The following is a 22,827-nucleotide window of genomic DNA, read 5'->3' on the forward strand; positions in this document are numbered from 1 at the left end:
TTTTAAATAACATCTCACATTTATTACTGATGTTGCAACCAATACATTTTGATACATAACTTCTATTCATTTTAAACAGAAAATATTTGAAAACATATTTCTGAGATTATTTTAGATATACACACCATGGGAAATGCAAAACAAATATATTGCAAGCAGCAATATTGTGGTTCTTATTTTTGTAACACTCCATTTTGGTAATTGTCTACATAGGGGTTTCTGTGAAAAAGTTAGCGCACAAAAGCTTTCACATATAATTTGATTCTGTATACATGAGACAGTTGTAGTGGGAGGAAACTACGTTTGTGTAACTGTGAACAAAACAGCACTCTCTGATCAAGAACTTTGGGCTCAAATACCGTCTCCATTTCATAGACAAAGAGCTATATAGACAATGACTGATTAACTATGAGATGAAAATCATAAAATGTCCGTACCCATTACAGATATCCCCTATAATTCCAGAGGGCAGGCTTTGAAAGCTATCTTGAAGCATACATCCATACTAAATATTTGGCAGGTACATGGTGTGCAAGCAAGAATTATTAGGCTACTGGCATTTCTACAGATTGTTACCGTGCAAATGGAGCAAAGTTCACTTCATCACTACAATTCTGACATGAGTGCAACTTGAGCAATAGTTCCATTTAACTTTAGTTTTTTTTTACTTTAATAGTAATAGAGTTAAAATGCATTATCATCACATTTTTGAAATATTGCAATGCAGATTACCCTACTGTATTGACTAACATGTCATGTAGCAGTTTGGAGTGTCAACAAACAATAGCTGATCCTACTATACATGAACTGTAAAGGGAAAGAGGCAATTGCACACATTTTCCCATTTGTTGTACGTGGATGAGTGCTATGTATCCCATTTCTACCCCTGATCTTTTAGAAATGTTTTTAGCAAGCCGACTAGAAGACATTAGCTGAGAGGCAAGCAGTAAGGCTTGTAAGCCCTACCTACTGTACTTTAAAGGCAACCTAAGCTAACAAGTAAATAGGCATTATTATAATAACAGACCTAACTAAAGACTATCAATTAATGCATTTTATTATATTAATTTGCCGCCAAAATCTATCACATTTTCTCCCCTCCCTATTTTATATAGGCGTTGTCTCAACAGAGAAACTCCTGGCAGGCTTGGGAGTTGATGATTGAGAGGAACCTACTTAGTTAAGCACATCTCACCAAGCACAAGCACTTTACACTGTTACTGTTAACTCAACCAGAAAGTACTCACATACACGACACACTCTGTACCAATAAGCTTGTTGGAGAACACATTCATGGGTCAAAAAACATGATTGAGCTTGCAGGTGCTGGCCCTTCCATAAGGAGTCGCTAGAGAGTAAAAAGAAGATATTACGTACCTAACAACTAGTAGTCTGTAATGACCCATTACATCAGCTGGTTTAATGTTTCCACCAATTACAATAGGTTTCTACTAATGCCAACAGCAGAAAATAGAACTGTGCTGTGGGATGTAACACAATGCCAGAAATGTAGCTGCTTAAATAGATTATAACAAGACTGATTCACCCCCCTCTTTTTTCAGTGCAATGCTGAACACTTGACACAGCAGTCTAATTCCATATGAAAAACACCAGGAGGTCCAATATGGAAAGAGATTTAATTTATTTTGTAATTGAAGTAGAAAAACTGTAAGAAATGCCCATATTAGCGCATTACCAGATCCTTACTTGTCCATAGCCACAGTGAGACAGAATTTCAATCTACACAGAAACACAGACATTACCATATATCGAAGTATAGATTGTGTGTCAGAGATGTGATACAAATGCATCCTCTGTGCGTCTAAACCTTCAGCACCTCACAAAATGGAGTACACACACTCAGCAGCATTCTGGATGGCCATCTATCTGATATCCTTAGTGTTTACGTACACCTAAAAAAACACACACACACACACACACACATACCCTGGGGAGCTTTTCCATCCACCAGTGTCTGCCTGACCGCCACACTGTGCAATTTGGGGCACAATTCATTGTTTGATAGATTCTGAATGTTTTAATTGTACACTGACCTCAATTAAATGAATGGATTCTATGTTTCAATAAGCAATCCAGTGGGTGATGTTGGTGGTGTGTGTGTGTCTATGTGTTTGCGCTGGAGGAAATATATTTCCTCGTCTTTCGGTTATACTGAGAAGTACAACTGTGTTTCATACTTAGTGATGGTTTTCATGCTGTCTATGTCCTGGACTTCAAGCTCTGAATGTCCTTACTCTGGTACAATTTGTTTACCAAGTGGAATTCCTTAGATGAACACAGGAACTGAGGGAAGAACGGGTATGACTCCTAATCTATGCGTGGGCCCCACGGTATGCTTGCTCAGTATGGCTATTCATGACCAGATACGAACACCAAATCCTCAGAGAATACAGCTGCCATTATGTTTTTGTTTTTTTTACAGGGATAAAGCTTGGGATTTTAAGATTTGGGTATGAGACCTATTTTCAAAAAGTGAACTGTTTTGAAGGTCCTAAGTTAAGAGGAAGGGGTGATGTTTTTTTTCTCAATCCCTACTGTACATGCAAACGTCAAAAAAGAATCGCAGCATGTTGCCCTGGCTAGATGAGTAGTGATGGATAGGGCTGGGGTTATATAAACATATTACTGTTAGAAAAGTGCTCTCTCTCTGGTCTCTCTCTCGCTCTCTGGTCTCTCTCTCTCTCTCACTCTCACTCTCTCTGCCCCTTCCTCCCATCTCGTCTTCACTTCTGGTCTTACTGAGAGCGGTCTAGCTCGGTGCCGGATACTTTTTTTCTTCAATACTTCACAAAAGGCTCAGTAAGTCGTTCCTTTAACAGGCTAACAATGGACCGGTCCGGCCTGGGTTCTCCGTGCCTATTAATGTTACTAAAGGATTCCCATTTAGTCTTTAACAGTGGGAAGACTCTACCTATGAGGTTCAGCCATAGATCATTCGTTCTAATTCAACGTCCAGTTACTGGCCAGACCGAATTATATTCGCGTCCATGAGTCCGAGGAGATCAGCACAGACATTTAGAATGGGGCGCTGCCATTGTAAAACACCATGCCCCAGATTGACTACGCCCTCAGCCAGATAAGAGCAGCTGCTCATGTGTGAACGAGACTAACTTCCTGTATCGGCTCGCCAGATTCCAAAGCCTTAGAGATTCGGGGGGAGCATTTTACAGCCTGTTTAACAGTAGCTTCACAAAAAAAAAAATCCCTCCATCCCTCTGTTCTCTCAGAGATTTCTCAACCGTCTGGTTGCCGTTGCTGATTGCCTCTGAACGCGGTGTTGATTAAAAAGTCAGCATTGTTCAGCCTTTCTTGTTTCTCTCTTTCTTGTAGATTCCTGGGAGTACAAACAGCTCAATAGGCTGCGTGTGAAAGTCTTCAGGCCCATCGTCTGACGAGGGACGGCGCAGGAGAGGGAGGTGCCTAGCTCGCTGTGCAGGGCTCCTGGAATCCAATAACGGGATTTATTCCAGCCAGGGCCGGGCCAGGGCCTACGTGGAACTAATCTTTGATCTGAATTAGGAAGCTGAGGGCTCTGGAGTAGGCCACGCTGCCCCATTATTTATGGTAACATCAAAGGCCGGCACTGATCACACTTATGTCTCTTATCGGGCGAGGAAGAAACAGCTACAACAACAAAAAGTGACTTTGGGTAGAAAAGGAGAATAAAGAGCATGTTTAATGGGGATAACGGAAGGCGTGAGTGAGCATTTGAAACAGAGGATTGAGAGTCTCAGTGGGAGATCCCAAGATGAGGATTGATCAGACCGGTGGATGTGGGCCACGGGCCTGGGAACGACGCCGGCAGCTCCATCCGAGAACTTTCCGGACCTCGAGTGGATCAGAGCCCCCCCCCCCCCCCATGTTCCCATGAAAGTGAGATTGTGAATGTCAGGGAACCCCACTCCCTCCACCCCTTCCCTCGCCTCCCTCCATCCCTCCCACCAGTACCTTCACCTCCACATCACATCAGAAATGTGACTGGCCTGAAACTGCTGACTTGCTCACAGTCCATTGAGTTTCCTCTCCTTATCAAATTACAGCCACCTCAATAACCCACTCGCTGCAGCACGCCGGAAGAAATGAGGTTTCTCCATTGGCCGCTCGCCCCCGGCGCTCCACTCCTCCCCCCGCTCGCTTTCTCTCTCGTTTTGGTAAAAAAGAAAAGGAAACAGCAGACAGTTTTTTTTTGTGTATTTGTGCGTGCCTGTTCTGGGGCTGAGTGTATTAATGTATTGCGTTGTTGTATACTGTGTGTGTGTGTGTTGATGGCTGTCAGTTGCGCGTTGCTGATTTGCAGACGTGGGCTATTGTCCAGATGGTGGGCGCCTGCCTTCCAGGGGACGTTTTTACTTCCACCCCAGTGGGTGCTCAGTCACAGTCCCCTATCATCCAGGGCTATCTGTCCCGGGTCACTGCCTCCTCTGTGTCTCCCTACTGCAGAGTCTCTCACTGCCTCGGCCGGACAACAAGACGCCGGGGCCCGGTCCATACGGCTACCGTGTGACAAGAGCTTCGGGTGACCCCGGGAAAGACCACGCAATGTCATCCGTCTCACTCTGGCTGGCGTTGAAGCGCCGAGCTGCAGTTATTACAAAGAAATTAAAAGGGCTCCTCCCTAGGTCAGCTGCCTGACAGTCTGATTGATGCCATTTAACCTTCCAACGCAGATGTTTACCACTTTAGACACCACCAGTGAATACAGGACTGACAGGACCGTTGAAATGAACCCCAAGGCCCAGCTTCTATTTTCATGTTTCTCCCCACACAGGTGACATGGTCACCTTCCAAGAGTTAACTGATTTATTTTTTTACTTTAACAACAATCTTGTTTACCTCAAATTGGTCTAGGTTAATATATGCAAATGACAGTTGTGTGACAGTGTATAAATTTATAGTAACCTGGTGCAGTGCCCCATTACTAGAATATTAATTAACATCAATATTTATCCTACTTCTATTATCTAATTTCCTCCTCATTCACATGCTAATTGTTGCAATTAGCATTAAATAAGAGCCCCAGTTCAGAGGGAATAACCTGCTGGTGAGCACTTACACGGATGCACTCAGTACTAACCACACACACACACACACACACACACACACACACAGATGGGTGAGAGGGGGGAACGAAAGGAGATGCGACAGAGTGATCAAGCAAAAAGAGAGTGACAAAGAGGACCTCAAAATCGAATGAAAGCGACGTTTTAGAATTCAGGTACAAACACAATTAAACATGGTACTGAAAGCATGTGACCAACGTGTCAACAGTGGCAATAACCCTCCAGACATGGTTTGAGTCAGGCACGAAAAAACGTTGGGCCATGCAGTGCATTAGAGTAAGTGCTATCTGGCAGGTAACATGAAGGCCCGGTGCCAATCCCAGTTACCCAAAATGGCTGGCTTCCACGTGATTTGACTTCACCAGGTTTATTGGAGATGACGCATGCGTGTCAGTGACAGTGGAGATCCAGGTTAAGGGGGAGTAGATTCGATTAAGTCCCCTGTGAAGGAGCCTTCCTAGTCCGCTCCCATTGAGTGCCCTGTCTAGTTAAAGACACAGGTATGCCCGGCCAATAAGCAGGTGTGCTGACATGAGAGGCGTGCTGGGAATACTGTAGGCGATTGTGAAAAATCGGGAGAATACATTGAGTATTCTCCTGGAAGAAACAGCGTCTCACATCCCGATGTGTCCATGGGAGAAGACCTACGTGAAGACGAAGTGCATGAGGTAGAAGTCCAGGGCTACTATTTACGCCAGGCTGGTGTTTTGTCTAGTCATGAATCTTGCTCTGGCCCCAATTCAGAAATAATGTCACGGTTAACCTCAACGGTGATAGGAGAGCTTACATTTCAAACAGGGGGCATATTCTGAGAGGTCTCATGTGCTGGGTTAGTGCTATGCAGGATCCCGTGATGTCATTACCCTAAATCCTAACACTCTAACTAGACCGGCCATGTTACATTGCTAACGTGTACACCTGCATGTTATTCAGCCATTTCCATCCAAGCTGCTAGCAAGCGTCTGCACGCACAGGAGCTAGAACGGAACCTGTTAGAGACACTCGAAGCCCCACCTCCAAACTCCATGGGCATATTAAACCACCTGTGTAATTGACCAATGAATGAGGAGACATTATGCAAAGATAAAGTCACAGAATATAAATACTTCGCTGGATTAAGCGTTGGAGTAGAGAAAACCCTCATTTTGTACATGCATTTCAGGTAAAATACCACAGACGACAATAATCACTGACTGACTACAATTTAGTCAAATGAACTTGCAACAGATAGCTAGCTGCCTGTGAATGTTTCATGTGCGTTTCAGCCTATCCCCAAATGACTATAGCTAGTTCACGAGTGGTTCTGGTATTTGGCATGAAGCAACCAATCACATAATTGCTGCCTTGCAAACAGAGTTGCCTCCAGAACAGGATTAATGTCAGGGTTTCCCAAACACCGGCTGTGGATTTGCTACAACTGACACATCTGACTCATCCTGATACAGAAACATCCCTGTGAAAGTTACACCTGCACCTCATGCAGATTGGATGGACTAAACGCCCATCAATGCCTCTAACATTCAAACCTCTTCTTCAAATCCCTGGGCTGTTGGTGGCACTGTGTTGGTGGCACTGTGTGGAAATGTCTAGGGCCGAGATTGCCGACATTCTCCCTGAACTTTACAACGGACAGTGTGAGAGTAGATGGCCTAAGGAGCGATTTTCCATAGGAACGAGTGATATGCGAAACCATTAGTAATTTTTGCACATGCCCTAACCACAATTTGCACAAGATCTTTGAACTGCGAGAAAAGCGAAAAGTGGGGCAGGTAAATAGCAGACCGTCAGAGTTAACTGAAGACTTAACCACGGTCCGTGTTGAGGGGGAAAACAAGGTGGGGAACCCTTGTGCTATGGGATTTTAGGTGCTCCAAGTTGTCCATTGTGTAAACAGGCCGGCAGTGTGTGAAGCGGTGATTAAAGACTGTCTTGCCAGAAGCAGATCTCAGATGGTTACGGACACTATTTCTCCAGCCCAAATAAGAGGTTAAAGCTAACCCAATAATGGCTGGTACTCTGCTCACTTCTTTAACTGAATTGAGAAGTGCCACTGCCCTGGAGTCCCACTCATCCTCTCTTTATTGAATCAGCGCACAACTTTGGGAAGTGAATTCAGACCTTCATTGAAAAACCAAACTGAGGGTCGGTGTATATGGTGGCGGTTATGTGGCCGTAACGACGGGACATATGACAGACGGGATTCAATCTACTTCTCTCTTTTCTTGCACTTCTGGCTAACGTCAACGCCTTCAAAATGCAAAGCTACAATTTGCCGCAGAAATTCCACTGTGTGTGGAATAACACATGAAAAAGACTGACCACAATAGCAGCCAGGACTCTTAGCTAACGGACTAATCCCCCCCCATATCATTGAGGGCATTGTTCTCTGAGGGAAAAGCCCCTTCACACATATCAAACCGGAATATAAATATAAAATCCTGCAGCATTTGGCCTGCCTTCATACAGTATAATCAGGGGAACCCATGACCTTTGCGAATACAGTACAATACTTCACTTCAAGGCCTTTTGGGGATTTAGATGTGCAGTCTCACATACACTGGCGCCATGCATCATCTTAATAAAATGCTCTCCTTCTCTTCGCGCGGTAATGGTTCTGCAGTGACCAAACAATAATCATCCAACTTAATCCAGCAGCAGTGTGGGAAATGCAGAGCAGAATCATCAGAAGCATTGTTTACCAGAACAAATGAAAGTGAAAATAAATTATTGAGTGTGGCCACTGTGGATGCCTATAAATCGAGCAGTAGCCGGGCTGCCGCCTTAAAGCGGATTGGAGGGAGCTAGGTACTGAAGTGGAGGAGCAGGTGGAGATGGATACCTGGCACACTGTCGGTCTTACGCACACAAACCTCCCTCGTAAATTATGTTGAGGAATGGAGAATTTATTGGGCACAGATATCTCACTGCCGGCCTATCATTTCCATGGCTCTGTCACCGTAATTCTCTCCAAAACTGCCCACACCAATAGATAAAATTGTCCCCGGACTCAGAGATGTGAGATGAAACGGAGGGAAAAGGGAAGCGGGGGGGGAAAGCGAGCGAGGCTGTTGCCCGCCTGAAGCACCTACAATCACAGGTTAGAAGTGAAATATACATGCAAAAAAAACACACGGCTGCCACAAAAGAGAGGGACAATTGTGAATACTGGAATGTGTCCGGCTTTGCACCGAGTCGAGTGTCAGGAATTCTGGTCAATTGGAAAGCGGGGCAAATTGTTGTACAGCATACGCTGTCACCAACTCTCCACATTGTCAGTTCAACTCCTCAGTATCACAATGGCTTTTACCTTTCATTTCTTTGTGTGTGTTTGTGTGTGTTTGTGTGTGTGTGTGTGTGTGCCTTCCAGAGGTGATTTGGGGATCTTTTCGAGCACTATCGCAGAGTTGACGGACTACATAGGAGCCTATCAAAGAGGGCAGTGTGGACTTGCTGCCCTGCAAGATTGGATTCTCACCCATGAAATGTAAGCACACAGAAAACGTTCGCCGGCAACAACCTCCCATTTACACAGCAATTTTCCACTTGCTCGCGACAGAGCTAAATCGCATTTGTCTCCCTCACATTCATACCACACTGCTCTAGAATTTCATTCACATTCTCTTAATTAGCACTTTCTCTCCAAGCACCAGAAAGCGCAATCATTGGAAAAAATTTGCAGAGTAATTTATTAGTTTATTACAGTTCATTGAGGGAGCCAGAATGCCAAGGATATTAGACAGATTATTCACATTAGGGCTGATAGTGGCCTGTCTGACAAAGAAATAAGGTATTTACATAAAAAAAAACAAAAAAACAGCTGGGTGGGTAAATAAGGCCCTTCTCCACAACACAGTATCTCCTCTCAGTGCACCGTTCCGACGGTTCCTGGGTGAAAAGCGTACTCTTTCAGCATGTTCTCCCTTCTAATCACTATTCATTACTTGCTATTGCTAAATGATAACAATGTGGAGATACAATTCCCGAGTCATTAAATTAGAATCAAAGGGCTGAACAACGGTGAGGAATGGAAAACATTAAGCTGGTTCAGAGTGACTCCGCGGCGGCTTATCTCTCTGCTAACGCGAACGGCATCAACTGGAGAGTGGCGTTGAGGGAGAAGACAGCTGGTACTGACCCCACCTCCGGAGTCCCCTGGGAGACCCACTGTACATGATCACTATTCTCACAAGGACACGCTGTACTAATACGGACCTCATATGCACAGACTCGCTCACACCCACGGACACGCACGCGCACGTGCCCACGCATGCACGCGCACTAACTAATTCACTGACACTAATCTGAATGGCATATGAACACATACTCTACATGGGGGCCTTTATGCACACATAAAAGGATGTGTAAAACTCTATAGAGCATTAAGTATACACAGTCACACACACACACACACACACACACAGCCTGTGGAGGCAGTAATTTGTAAGTTCAATTTTTTAAGGCACCATAGCCAGGGTCCCTTTGAGACCTAATAAAAGCTCCTAAGCACATGGGGAGGAACCCTGAGGCGATGCGCTTTGCCACACTGTTCACCTTGATAGATGATTGGAGGGAAACACAGAGGCAAGCTCCACTAACAAACTGCTGCGAGACAAAGCAGGCAGATCCGGGCTCCCGACGAAACTGAGCCAGACGGGGAGGAGGAGGAGGACACAGGTTTGGGGGAAACAAGCTTCTTCACGCCTTCTGAGGTGATTATCCAACTAGCAGAGAGTAATGAAGCACCTACCTGTTTTCAGTCGGGCGCCAGGAGCGAAGAAAAATGTGAGCGTTTATTTTGTTTATTCAACGCAGCAGGAAGGCAGTTCGGTCCACTTGTAATTCTAATAACCATCTAATCGGGATGTATTTAAGTAGTGACAGCTGACGCAGAAATGCAATGGGAATTAATAAAACTTAAAAAAAATTATAAAGAAACCAAAATCAGTCCCTCCTCCGTGTTGTGAAAAACATAAAACGGTTCATTTTGATCAGGAGGAACAAAAACGATCATAAATCTGCCTGATAGAGGTCATCTAAATTGTGTATGCCAGAAGCACACTCCTACAACTTCCATCCATTTCCAAATACCTTCAGACTTTTTTTATATTTTACAGAGAACCTAAAATCAATTTCAAGCACCATTTAATTGTAGACACCAGTACATGCTGAACCACAAGAGTATAGTTCAAATATTGATCGTCTTTAAAGGATGACCCCGAGTGCCTTTCAACAGTAATATATACAGTAACCTGCTCCAAAATGAGAAGGTGGGGAAATATTGCAAGGCAAGGCGAAAACAAATAAGAACTGTGACACTGAAAACTACTTTAAAAAGTGGCTCTGATATGAGAAATTATTTCCTCAAGCTCACCGCAGTCGAAGAGCACACACTGTGTCTAGACCAAGACTGATAATGACCTTTTGAAAAACTAAATTTCAGCATTTGCCCGAAGAACTCGATTTCACAATCCCTCTCTAAATGGTGGAGAGAAAAAAAAACAGCCAGGGAAGGAAGAGACGAGCGCGCGGAGGGAGAGCGCTTTGCTGTTCTCTACCGTCATTATAAAGCGGGGGGGGGGGGGGGGGGAGGGGGGGGGACGACGAAAAAGGTGCTGTGACTTTAACGACGGCTTCCTCACTCGTACGACCACTTTGTTAACTCAGCACCCGGGATAATGTGTCTCATATGAGAGGATCCGTCCGAGAGGAGGAGGCTTGAAGGACAGGATGAGAGGGACACGCGCTACATTATAAACATCATAATCACAGCTGGCTAAGATACCGCAGTAAAGAAATAATTGGAGTCAAGCTGCTAGGGCCGCTTAAGCATTTTACCGAGCCATTCAAAGAAATAGAAAAACCTTTGGATATATTTTATGTCAGTAAAACGAGAAGGAGTCACCCCAAACAAACACACAGTTATAATGGATTTTCACTGTGGGGTTATCACCCCCCCCCCCCCCCCATTTTATCCCTGTGTGTGTCTGTGTGAGCGAGCTCCGTCCGTGTAGAGAAGGGAAGGTGTCTCTGCCCCTTCAGCGTGCTCTACTTGTGGTCTGGCTTTAGCTAAAGGAGCGCTGAAGCAAACGTAACGTCGGCGATTGCAAAACCAAGCGGACATTCTTGAGCTGTACTAAATCCCTGCCTGGAGAAGGAGGCCATTGAGATGCAGGTTTGAGAACACCCAGTTTTTCTGAAACCAGGCTGATATTTTAAAAGATCACAAAACCAATCACTTCAAAATCCACATGGTGGTATGTTTTGGCGTTAATCCCCCCCCCCCCAACCCAACCGACACACTCAAGCCTCAAAAATACGGGTTCATGCATGAGTATGTTTATTGAACTGTTTGTGGCATTCTTGGTTGTGGGGAGGAAATGTAATTTGGTTCCATTTCCTCTGGTCTAACAGAGAACGGCGGTGGCTAGCCTTAAGAGAAGTCACATGGAGGGATTGTGGCGTGACTGGCATTCCCTCTGAAGAACTAGGCAGCCCTCGCTCAGCTCACCAACCAAATGAAATTTCAACATAAACGACTGAGCTGTGATTTAAAATTCTCCTCCAGGGCGCAGAGGAAAAGTGAGAAAACATTTCAATCAGTCCCCTCCGCTTTTGTTCTGGCGTTATGAGTCTGCTGTTTAAGGGGCAAAACAGCTGAATGGCAGAGAGGAATACTCTTAGGTAAAACACACAATGCCCTCGAATGTATTCCCCACTGCCAATGAAATAGAGTTTGAAGTTTTTGAATTGAGCTTGATTGAATCAAAGTTGCAGCAAACTGACTGCATTAACGTGCCAAGTCCAGCTTTCTTCGTGACAGAATGAAATTATAAAATATGCCATGAATGTGTTTAGAATTTATGAAACGGGAAAAAAAATAAAAAAATAAAATAAAAGAGTAACTTGTCAATAATAAGAGTTTCAACGTTTTATTGGTGGCGTACAGAGCAGATGTAGCAGGATTAGGGCAACACTTATGTATCGGCTCTGAGACAATGAAATCAGTTCAATAAAACTCTAATATAAAACAAGAGAAAGACTGCATGAGAAGTAAAAAAATATATAAATACGATAAAAAAAAAAATCTAGCAAACGCGATATATAAATTATTTGGCAGTGACAAGTGTTCTAAATGCACATGCTACAGCAGTGGAAAATGAATATGAGCATACATGTGGGTGAATATCCGTGTGTGTCTGTGTGTGTGTGTGTGTGTGTTGAGTGTGTGAGAGGGAAGAACGAGGAATAAAGAAACGAGAAAGCCCTGTAAGCAGCCTCCACTACTCCCAGCTCTCTTGTAATCTTCAAAGAATACTGGGTCCCGCTTTAACAGAAAGCATTTAAAGATAACGCCAACGTACAGTAAAGGGGTCTCGTTCACCGTGGCGTAAAAACAGACAACCTTTCTCAGTTAACCCACCCCCGAGGTCAGCGGACGGGGGAGAAGCCAGCCTTCCTCCTCCTCCTCAGTCTCATTTCAAAGCTCAAAGAAGCGGTGTCTCATTTCTCCAAGCCAGCTGACGTGCATCCGCACAGGCATAACGAGAGCCCATGTAGAGACCAGAACCTATTAGGCTCCTGGTTGCAGACTGCATCTCTATTCAAAGCTGTCAATACCACAGCCCGCCATATAATAATGATCCCCTAGAAAGGCCCAGTCTCCTCTGCGTTAGCATCAACCCTAACCCCGGGGAACATGGAGAACACCCCCCATCGGCCAACAGCCAAAGGAGCGCGGTGCTTGTCCCGGGTCCTGTCCGGGTCTCTTCCTCCGGGGTGTCCCCGGGCCCTCCCTCCACTCCCAGCGGGGATCACCGCGGCCAGGCAGGCTGGAGTCAGTTACAATGACAGGACAGAGATCAGTGGCGCCCTGCTGTGGAGGAGAACACACGCACCTCCCCCCAGGCGGTCTCCCCCGGTGCCCACCCGCACTCTACCCCCGACAGATGGCCAGGTAAAACCTGACCGCCACCTCTCCATCAGCGCAAACGCTTCACTCCGCGGGTCCGCTAACCATTTAACATGCTAGTTTAACCCCCCCCCCCCCCCCCCCCCCCCCCCACCCCCCAAAAAAAAAAAGAAAAAAAGAAAAATCGAACGTATTCAAGAAGAAAAAAAAAAAGAGAAGAAAAAAAAGAAAATCAATCAGCATATATATGACAATAAGGGTAGATATCAACACAGCGGAATGTAAAGATACCAAATCCAATTACAAATCAAAGAAAGCAATTTCGGAAAATGTGAGATCTCCCGATAGGGCACTGAGCTCTAACCGAGAGAACCATGTAAGACACACAGCCAATAACAACAGCTGATTGTCCCCTGAGCCTTAAGGAACTGTCTCTTTTTAATTGAACTGTTTCCTGCTTACAGTAGACTTGCATTTACCAGCACAGTTAGATGCACACCCAAAGCCTGCAGAACAGGACGTCCATGAGATGCCGAGTGAAGCCTGGCTACTGTAAATGCCATAGCTACATAGTGTGGGCTTATGCATCCCGCCTCGCAGTTCGTATCATACATATATTTATGCTTTAATATACAACCATGAGGTAAACAACTGAGGCCTGTTGTAATTCATCCAAGCTGTCAATATCGGGCGCCGTAAATCATTGAATAAGCTACTGTCAAACACCGATCGACCGAGGGCGAAAGGTGACATTTCTACAGAAAGACAAGCGGCTTTTTGCGTTTAGCTGAGGGTCTCGAAAAACCCTCGGAATTCTGGGGGAAAACCCACAGCTCTACAGCGACAGAAGGTACTGTATCATTATGCTAGCGTTCTGTAAGCGGAATAGCCGTAATTCTCCCATTGCACCACAGGAGCCTCTACTTGTGTTAATGAAAACAAACATTTAGCCAAGATTCATACGCGCATCAACCCGCTAGAAGGAGCATCAAAGCAGCTTGCCGATGAAGAACTATGCTGTGCCAAACCGCGGCAACGCAGAACAGGGGAAGGCTGGGGCTTGGTAATCTTTTATGTAATAAACTCTGTACGTCCGTGCTGCCTATTATAGAGCCTCATGTTCACACATAATACCCAAAGAACTCCCAGCCATTCTAATGCAGCCTGCCTTTTTGAATTCAAATAAAGTGCCAGGCAAAAGGCTATCACCTCAATCTATTCTCCCAAAAGTCGGTGTGTCTCTCTCTCTCCTCGGAGAGGCGGCGGTTGGACCTCTCGCCCGCCGTGTGTATAAAAAGAGAGGCACAGAGGAAGCAGTGACCCATCTGAAAAGGAGTGATGGCCAAGCAACAAGAGTGGGGTCAGCACAGAAGACAGGGCAAACAGCTAAATCTTGATTCAGTGGGTCATTTCCCAAACAAGCCTGCCGAGGATGAATCTGCCTGGTGGGCCAACACAACAGAAAAGAAGGGGAATCATTTACTAATGTGACGAAACAAAGATGCTTCTCAATGTGTACTCTGAAGTACTACTAACGATTCGAACAAAGCAAAACGCTATTCGTTGAGAGGATGGGGGGAAAAACATGCCTCACGACGGGTGACGTAACCAACTCATTATTACTGAAGCTGGTAAAAACGTCATACACTAACTGTAAAAGACACGGTTAGGTTCAATATGAACATAATCGCGTTTAGGCCTACGTCTTACATTTTTTACATAGCAGGAGAAAAACTGAAGGAAATATTATATAACAATTCCTCGTGAACAAACACAGTCGAAAAATAAACACACACACACACACACACACACTCCTGAGGTCATGAATAAAAGCAGTATCTCCTTAGGGAAGCCTTGGCTTCTCTACATGCAGCGTGTGTTGTTGGCACCTGGCTGTCCACATGCCTGTCCCCCCTACGAGGGCCTAGCTTGGGGTGGGTGGGGGGTGGGGGGGGGCTGGACAGATGGGTAGGAGGGGAGAAAGCCATTACCCTGATGGGGAAGCAGGAGTTAAAGGGAGGAAGCAGTAGGGTTTCATCCCGCCAGCCTTACAATCATTTGCTTCAATCACTGCAGTAACACACTGTTTACTGCAACACATGCTAGCTAGCGGTAGTAAAAAACACAATTGAACAGGCGGCCACTCCCCCTAGCCAAATTAAAATGTTTTGAATAATTAAAGAGATGCACATGGGCTCTAAACAGTCACCTTGTTGTCGGGTTGCTGTTCACTCTCGGCACATTTAAATGCAGTCTTGTGATTTTCACAAAGCAAAAGGTGGATCAGTGGCAAGAAATCAATGGAACAAACCAAAATCCAAGCATCGTGTAATAGCTCAAACACATGTCAGTGCAGATGATCATGGTGGAAAAGTGAGCGTCTAAGAGTTGCTCAATATCCCCTGTCTTACAAACTGCACAGTGCCTGCCACTGGAGTGCTGTTTCAAAGACACTTCTCAGGAAAACAGACTGACAGAAAACAAAACGTCACAGGACAGTGTGACCATAATCTGATGACAAAAATATAGCGTTACATTCACATGAAAAGAAATTCTACCGAAATACTAACTTCCTATCCCGGTCTCACTCCCCTCTTGCTAATTCATGAACGCCCTCGTTCAAATCTGCCCAGTGTGGATTAGAGGATAAAACAGAAAAGGAGGACATGAAGCCTGAAAAGGAGACAAGAAAGGAGTTGACCCCTTTCCTGACTGTGCGGGAAGGGTCAGGGTCGGCTCGGAGGAGTACTCAGGAAAACACAACGCTATCATGTGCTGCCAAGCGAACGGAGCCACGGCAAACAGACGAAGATAGAGCGACAGAGAGAGAGGAGAGGGAATGAGATGGGGAGAGTCTTACCTCGGCCAGGTAGAGGAAGGCTGGAGGACAATGAAGGGAGTGAGGTAGCATCCCAGGGCTGGATAGAAGCAGACAGCCTGAGTTGGCCATGGAGCTCAGCGTGTGGTAACGAGACGCTTTGCGCATTTAGCAGGGAGATCCTACGCTCTCTTTCTCTCACGCTCGAGGTACTCTGTCTCTTGCTCTCGCTCGCTCGCTCTCTCTCTCTCTCTCTCTTTCGCTCTCTGCTTCTCTCCTTCTGGCACAGCGTATCACTCGTTGTGCTTCTCCTGCTCTGCTCTTCCCCTCTTTCTGGGTCTTGTTGTATTTTCCTTCCTGTAGCCTTTTGAATGACACTTTTCTCTCTGCGCTTCAGTGTCTCCAGTAGAGGACCACGGCAGTCAGCAGCACGCTGGCAATGAGCATGTGACACCTCTCTAATCTTTTTTTTTGACTTCTCTCCCTCTCTCTCTCTCTCTCTCTCTCCCCCTCTATCCCGACGCCACTCTGTTTACTTTGGAAACGATAAAAGCCAACATAAGCATTCAGACACAGAAGGGGAGGTTCTGTGCAATCCGGGTTGGTGGGGGTGGGGGTGTAGACCGCTGGGGGGGGGGGGGGGGTTCGGGGGGGGGGGTTTAAAAGAGGTTGGGTAGTGAGTTGTGGTGGTGGTGGGGGTGAAGTCCCCAGTGTATTCCCACATCAAACAGGCCATGTGAATGACTGAGAGGATGAAATGACATTAGAACAGCAGCTGATCCTGGGCATTAGCACCTCGCGGGACCCGGCATGCCGCCTTTTAATTGCAGGCTCCCCCCTCGGAGCCTAATGCTGTCCACAGTCTCCCTGCGTCTAAGCCGGAGCCGCGCTCAAGGACACATACAGCACCAATGGCAAATGTTCACGCTATTAGCCCCGGCCGTGGATTCGTCAGAGGCTGCTGAGGCGTATAGCGGTAAATATCCATCCGACACCGATAGAGAGAGTCTGCACCCTAATTATTGATGCCAGAAATGTGTCGGTTCCTTGGAAACGGAGCAGACGCAGGCTAGCCTTCAAACACAGCCCATAGAGTCTGGGGCATGGCGCAGGGGTGGCTACTATAATATCATTGCGAATTTGGTCACTTTCCCACCCGGAGACACGGAAAGACCATCATAATCGGGCCCTGCTGTGGGAGACGCCACATGTCCACTGTGCCAAATTAACTCACTCTGGGACGCTCCGTTCACAGATTCAATCAGGCCCATTCAGACAGCATGCAGTGGGAAATTACACCAGTTCAACTAACCCCTCCTTCCAATTCATTAGCACCAAACACTGGGTCCGGGCACAGATTAGCGGCAGATTAGGGAATACAAATAAGGGGCACGGCACAATGTAATAATGAACCAACATGGTGTAATTCTTGGGTGATGCGGTTTGTAGATCTAATTGTCGAGCCGAACAGAACGGCGGGAGAAGCTGGTCCTGTGCAAAATGAGCAATCAGGCCGATCTTAATTGAGACTTGGACAAGACTGTGTCTGTGTTAACTGGAACTCCAGATGCGTGAATGCTTGCCTCGGTGCGTTCTGGTCAGGCCCCAGATCCTGTGTTAAGGACAAGTGGTGGGGCACTACTACCGCTATATGAACTATACAGTATAACAGCCTGTTATGAGCCTCCAGGTGCTCAGGAGAGACTGATCTCTCCCTACATATATCTCTCCATCGCTCTCTCTCTCTCTCGATATATATTTTTTTCCCCTGTCTGTTCGCACAGTTAATAATTCAAATGAGCTGAGCCAGGCCACTCCCTTCAAAGAGAGAGATGAATGAATCGCCAGAGTGCCTTCCTTTGTGTCATGCGGAATCAAAGCTATCAGAATCTGCCGGAGATATCCTCAGTTAACTCCAGGTTTGATCTGGAGGCCTACTTATCCCTTTGACGAACATCATCCAACAAGAAAAATACCCCCGCAATCACCGTCCTCCACCACCTCGTTCTCGTCCTCATCATCACCACCATCATCACCATTTTAACTGTGGCGACTAGATAATAAGACACACTAATCATTATTCTCCCCCCCATCCCCCAACCCATGGTGTGTTCCTAGCTGGCCCGGCTTTGTGATCAATCCACTGGGACAGGACTAACACCGAGGTGGGGGGGGGGGAGATTCAATCAGCTGATTTAAGGCATTACTGCTTTTAAAGCGGGCGATAATAACCCTTCAAACATATACCGGTGACACGCCAGATAATGAATCAAATAAAAAACGGGAAGTATGTGACAAAATGGCGATTTTTGTTGGCTGTCTCAGAGGCCGGCGTCATTTTAATGTAGTCCGTTAAACGGGGGGCTAGAAGCAGCAGCAGCGTGGATCCATCTTGTGCACTCCGAGCCGAGTCAGCAATAATCAAAGCCAATAGAGGCACTGGCTAATGGGGCCCGAACGATTGGTAGGCACATGCCTGTTTTCCACTGTTTACTGTATTACCATGATCAATAGTGACTACTAGCACTAATCATCATAAGAGACGACTGGTTATATCCTTACCTTTGCTCTCTGTCAGCCAACTGCATGGGGTTTCACTATGGACACAGCTCCCCCATCAGGAGGACAGAGAGAACCGAAGAGGAAACTGGTTTGTGGTGCATAGCGTTGGATGCATAACAGGGATGGATACAGTGTTCATATGTACATGTGCACGATTAATATTCAGTTGTCTTATACTGCTCATTATGTAGCGGGAACAAAATATTAGCAGTTAAAGGAGCTATGTGTATTGGCTTTTGTGTACTTTCGTAAAATCTCCTTAATATTTAGGTACTGCATTGTCAAAATAACAGAAACAAGTTAATGAAATAAATTATTTTGGCTACCATCGCTAGAAGAAAAGTCGGTGACTTTGAAACAGGGCTGATTGGTGGGCCATGTTCGAGAGGCGCTTCAATGACAAACGCTGCTAAACGTGTTCGTGTTTCTCAATATGATATGGCTGTCTAAGTAACCAGATTAAAGCCCAACCCAATGGGGGTTCTAAAGCGGTGTCTGAGACATGGTGGTACCATCTAATGCTGTTGCATCCCATAAATACATTCCCAGGCATTGAATCTAAGCCATGGTACAGTGAAGCATCTCTTGTGTCACGTGTCTACCCTACGCAAAATTAAGAACATAGTCATTTCATTTATTTTTACCATAATCTGTATCTACAGTAACAGTGCAATATTAGTTTTTAAAATGACTGACCCCTAAGAAACTGCATTCAAATGGTGCAGCCATATATTCGTTGTTTAAAGAATATATATATACCGCTGTTGAAAAATACTTTGGCTGGCCCGGAAATAGTACATACTGTATAGATTTTATCCTTTAACTGAACTTCCGAAAAGATCACTGATCCCAGTGTTTTATTTGGTCCAGAGAAGCCTCTCTCTTACCAAACAAGCCTTCATTCCCCCTTTCCCTCGACCCGTCTTGGGAGACCTCCGGAGATCCATTGAAATGAAAACAAAGAAGCAGTTGGCGGTAGGTTTGTTACTGGTAAGGCCTTTGTAAGGTGCACCCTACCTCATTATCTGGCAACGCCACGGTGCCTGCGGACCCCTCGGTAGAGGGAAGGGCCACCGGGATGCCACGATCAGCGTGCACTCGGGGCGTTCGGCGAGACGAGCACCCTCTCTAAAGGTCCACCGATTAAACCACACGCCCAGAGCGCCTGAGATTCCCGCTAATTAAAGGTTGTGTCATAGTTGCCGCGCATAACAAACGTCTGACTGCCGCTCGCTCTGGTTTCTTCGTAACAGGGACTCCACTGCACTCCGGCCTCCAAGACTCTCAGCCATATTTTCCCTGGTATCTATAACCGAGGCTTACGCCAGTCGGTCCAGGAAGAGAACATCTGAGAAACAGGGCGGGAGCGTGTTCAACCTGCCTCTCACCAATCTCCGCATGCCAGGCTCTTTGTGGAGGCGTCGGCGCCCCTTTGTCTGGGCGTCTAATTAAGGCAACAAGGTACCCGCTCTCCCCTTAATTATTTCTCCTCCTGCAGATCCGACTCATTTGGACGGCTGTGCCACGGGGGGCCTCTGGTGCAGAACACATAGACATGAAAGACCGGGATTTGCTAGTCTTTCTTGCACCAAATTAGCACTGTTTTCTCATCGCTTGTCCTTTAAAAAGGACACGTACATTTTCACAACCAAATGTAAGCGTCAAATGCACCCGGCAATTTGTTTTTATTTGGTGGGAGACTTCCTCCGAACGGCTCTGATATCTTTACCACCGTGGCTTTGCGACGCAAGTGTTTCCCGAGAACAATAAATAAACAAAGGTCAATATCTACAGTTAAAAGTATGATGTTTCACTCCAGAAAGCTGCCAAGTCCTGATTACACTGACGAAGGGACGGTGATGGTTTATGAAAGGGATGGGTGGGTTTGTCTCTCAGATCTATGGCATTATCCCACACTAGGATGTGCTGTTGCTGTAGGCCCTCACAACGGGCTTCAGGCTCTGGCAGTCGCCACTGTAAATGGGTTCTGAAACAGTGCTTGGCTTTTATATGATGTCATTCATCCTCATATGTTTTCGCCAGCCGCGTTTCACAATCACAGCTTTCTTTATTGCAAACTAATGCACCCGGTGCTGGGATCAGCAGGTTGCGTCCGGCCATCACTCACCTGCCTGAGAGAGAGGCCAGGCTTTTTGGAAGTTTGAGCGCTCTTCGGTCTTGGCGGAACCGCAGAAAGCCCGAGGACTGACAATGCCTCCCACACAAGCCGCCGTATATCACCCCCCCCCCTCCCCCCAACACACCACACACCACCGCCATTCTCTCGGAGAGTGAGAGAGAGAAACGGCGGAAGTCAACATCAATACTGGGGAGCTTTTACTGCGCCATCGCCCCCCACCCCCCGCCTCCCCCCCACCCGTCTGCCTCCAGGCTAGAAAGCGCTGAAGCTAAGAGCGGGTGATACCTGGAACGGTGGGAGGGTAAAAGGCAGGAGGAACACGAGGGAGGGTTTTGTTCAGGCACAGGAGGGGTCAGCGGACGGGGATGGGGTCAGACCCGGATACCCCTGCAGGGCCTGGTGCACGGGGGGAGGGGGGGGCGGTGCAGAGGGAGAGCTGACAGGGCAAAGGGACAGCCATGCAAGGAAATCACATCAGATCGATGATTAAATATTTATTGGCCTTCAGGGAGACGCTTTAGAGGAGGATGTCACGTAGTGCGTGCCTCAGAGTGCATGTCGGCTAAGGAGTGTGTTCACAGAGGATGTGGAGAATACCAACCTTAGCTCTTGTGTTTATTTCACCGCTTAATACAACAACCTGATATCGGGGGTCACTATTTCGCCAAAATAACGGGGTACGTTCGGTTAGGGAAGTTTTCATCAAAAGCAAACAGGTAGTAACTCATTTTTACAGCACACCGTCATTACACATGGAATGTATTGAGGAAAGAAACCCCAAAAGTTGTTAGAGCAAATTGACCAAAACAGCCTATCTTTATGACTTTTTCGATCCTGGACAACGCTTGCCACTGTTACCGATGCGGCCGGTGTCAAGGTCAATTACAACATTTGGGAACTGACTGAAAGTGCATTCCATTTGGAACAGATTGGTCGTGCCCAGTAATGTCCCTTTTCCAACAGGCACACTTCTCAACATTGCTCTTTAACTGACAGCGGAGAGAAACTCCAGATGGGTTTCCATCTCTCACACGGGTCAGGGGTTCAAACCCTGACCACCACATCCTCCTCAGAGGGCCGCAGTGAGACGACTGATACATCAATAACGCCTCCCTTTGCACTCCACCTCAGATGCACATATCATAACAGAGCACATGAAACCGCAACCGGGACAGAGGTGTGTGTGTGTGTGTGTGTGTGTGTGAGGCATAAATACGGAGTGCCAGCCAGGCAGCCAGACGTCTTTCTGGCTGAGGGTACCCAGAGCTCTAGCTGTTGTCATTGGAGAGTCACAGACAACCCACACACAGTCACACCTCTGGCCAGTTTCATACAATCATACACAGACACACACACAAACACACAAACACAGCATAGGCCCTGACACCTTTTACATTCTCTCCACTTCACTGCCATCAAAACATACCTCTGGGGATATATGCACAGGCACAGATTTACTGTGGACATTGGCGGAACCGCAGAAGGAGGTGAAATGCAATAGGTTTTGGAGATTCGGACCAAAGGAGGTGGAAGAAATGTGAGTGTAATATCTCTGTGTGGGAGTCTATGTCATGAATGTAATATCATGCTTCTTCTGCACTAAACCCAAATGCTGAGATATATCTGTTCAATATTTCACGAACGTCTGGCCTCTGTGTCAAATGGTTGAGGGCACCATGGGGAGGATATTCCTGTTTCAAATGTCTATTATTATAAAGCATCACATACATTAAATTAAAACGGTTGGGTTCTGTTCCTAAGAGCAAAACGAGGGAGGTAATAGATCGGAACTTCTGGAAAATTCCATTGATAACATGAATTAATTAAATATGAGCTCTGTAGGCCAAAAAGTATAGTTTGGTGTTTGACTTTTAATTTATTAAAACACAAACAGTTCTGTAATCATCCGACTGTCAGAGAGCGTTTGTAAGCTAACTGCATGCAGGGCTCAGGTATGGTGGAAAACTTTCTACACAGTAGATTAGGGGAGACATTTTACTCGTCAAATAACTTTGGTAGCCAGGTGATATTAGTATGAAGACACCTTGGAAGTGTGTGGTATATGACCAAAGAGGTCTGTATCCAGGCTCTCTGCATTGTGTGTCACGCAACCGAACAGCTCTTAGCCGTGGAATATTGGCTATATACCACAAATCCCCAAGGTGCCGCACTGCTTAAATAAAGCCTTGTTCAATATGGATACTTCAAAATGCTGGCATACGACTATCACTTGGCATGGACAAAGAAGTAGTCATTCTGAAAATAATTTTCTCTGCCAGTGGTGTTAGAGATCCTCCAAACATCCAACAGATTTAAG

General features: G+C 46.1%; 1 protein-coding gene across 6 annotated transcripts in view; it reads right to left on the bottom strand.

Moving 5' to 3' along the window:
* Positions 1-22,827, bottom strand: part of LOC105022924 (RNA binding protein fox-1 homolog 3) — a 377,689-nt gene that overhangs the window by 57,143 nt on the left and 297,719 nt on the right. The window contains exon 1 of one of the 6 annotated variants that reach the window (XM_010891695.5): positions 15,851-16,280. The exons of the other annotated variants lie outside the window; for them this stretch is intronic. Coding sequence (XP_010889997.1) covers positions 15,851-15,976 — 126 coding nt within the window. The 5' untranslated portion in view covers positions 15,977-16,280. Of the gene's footprint in view, positions 1-15,850; positions 16,281-22,827 lie in introns of those variants that run through there. 6 annotated transcript variants of the gene reach the window in all.

Source organism: Esox lucius, chromosome 11, assembly GCF_011004845.1.
Source record: "Esox lucius isolate fEsoLuc1 chromosome 11, fEsoLuc1.pri, whole genome shotgun sequence".
In the NCBI taxonomy this organism is placed as follows: domain Eukaryota; kingdom Metazoa; phylum Chordata; class Actinopteri; order Esociformes; family Esocidae; genus Esox; species Esox lucius.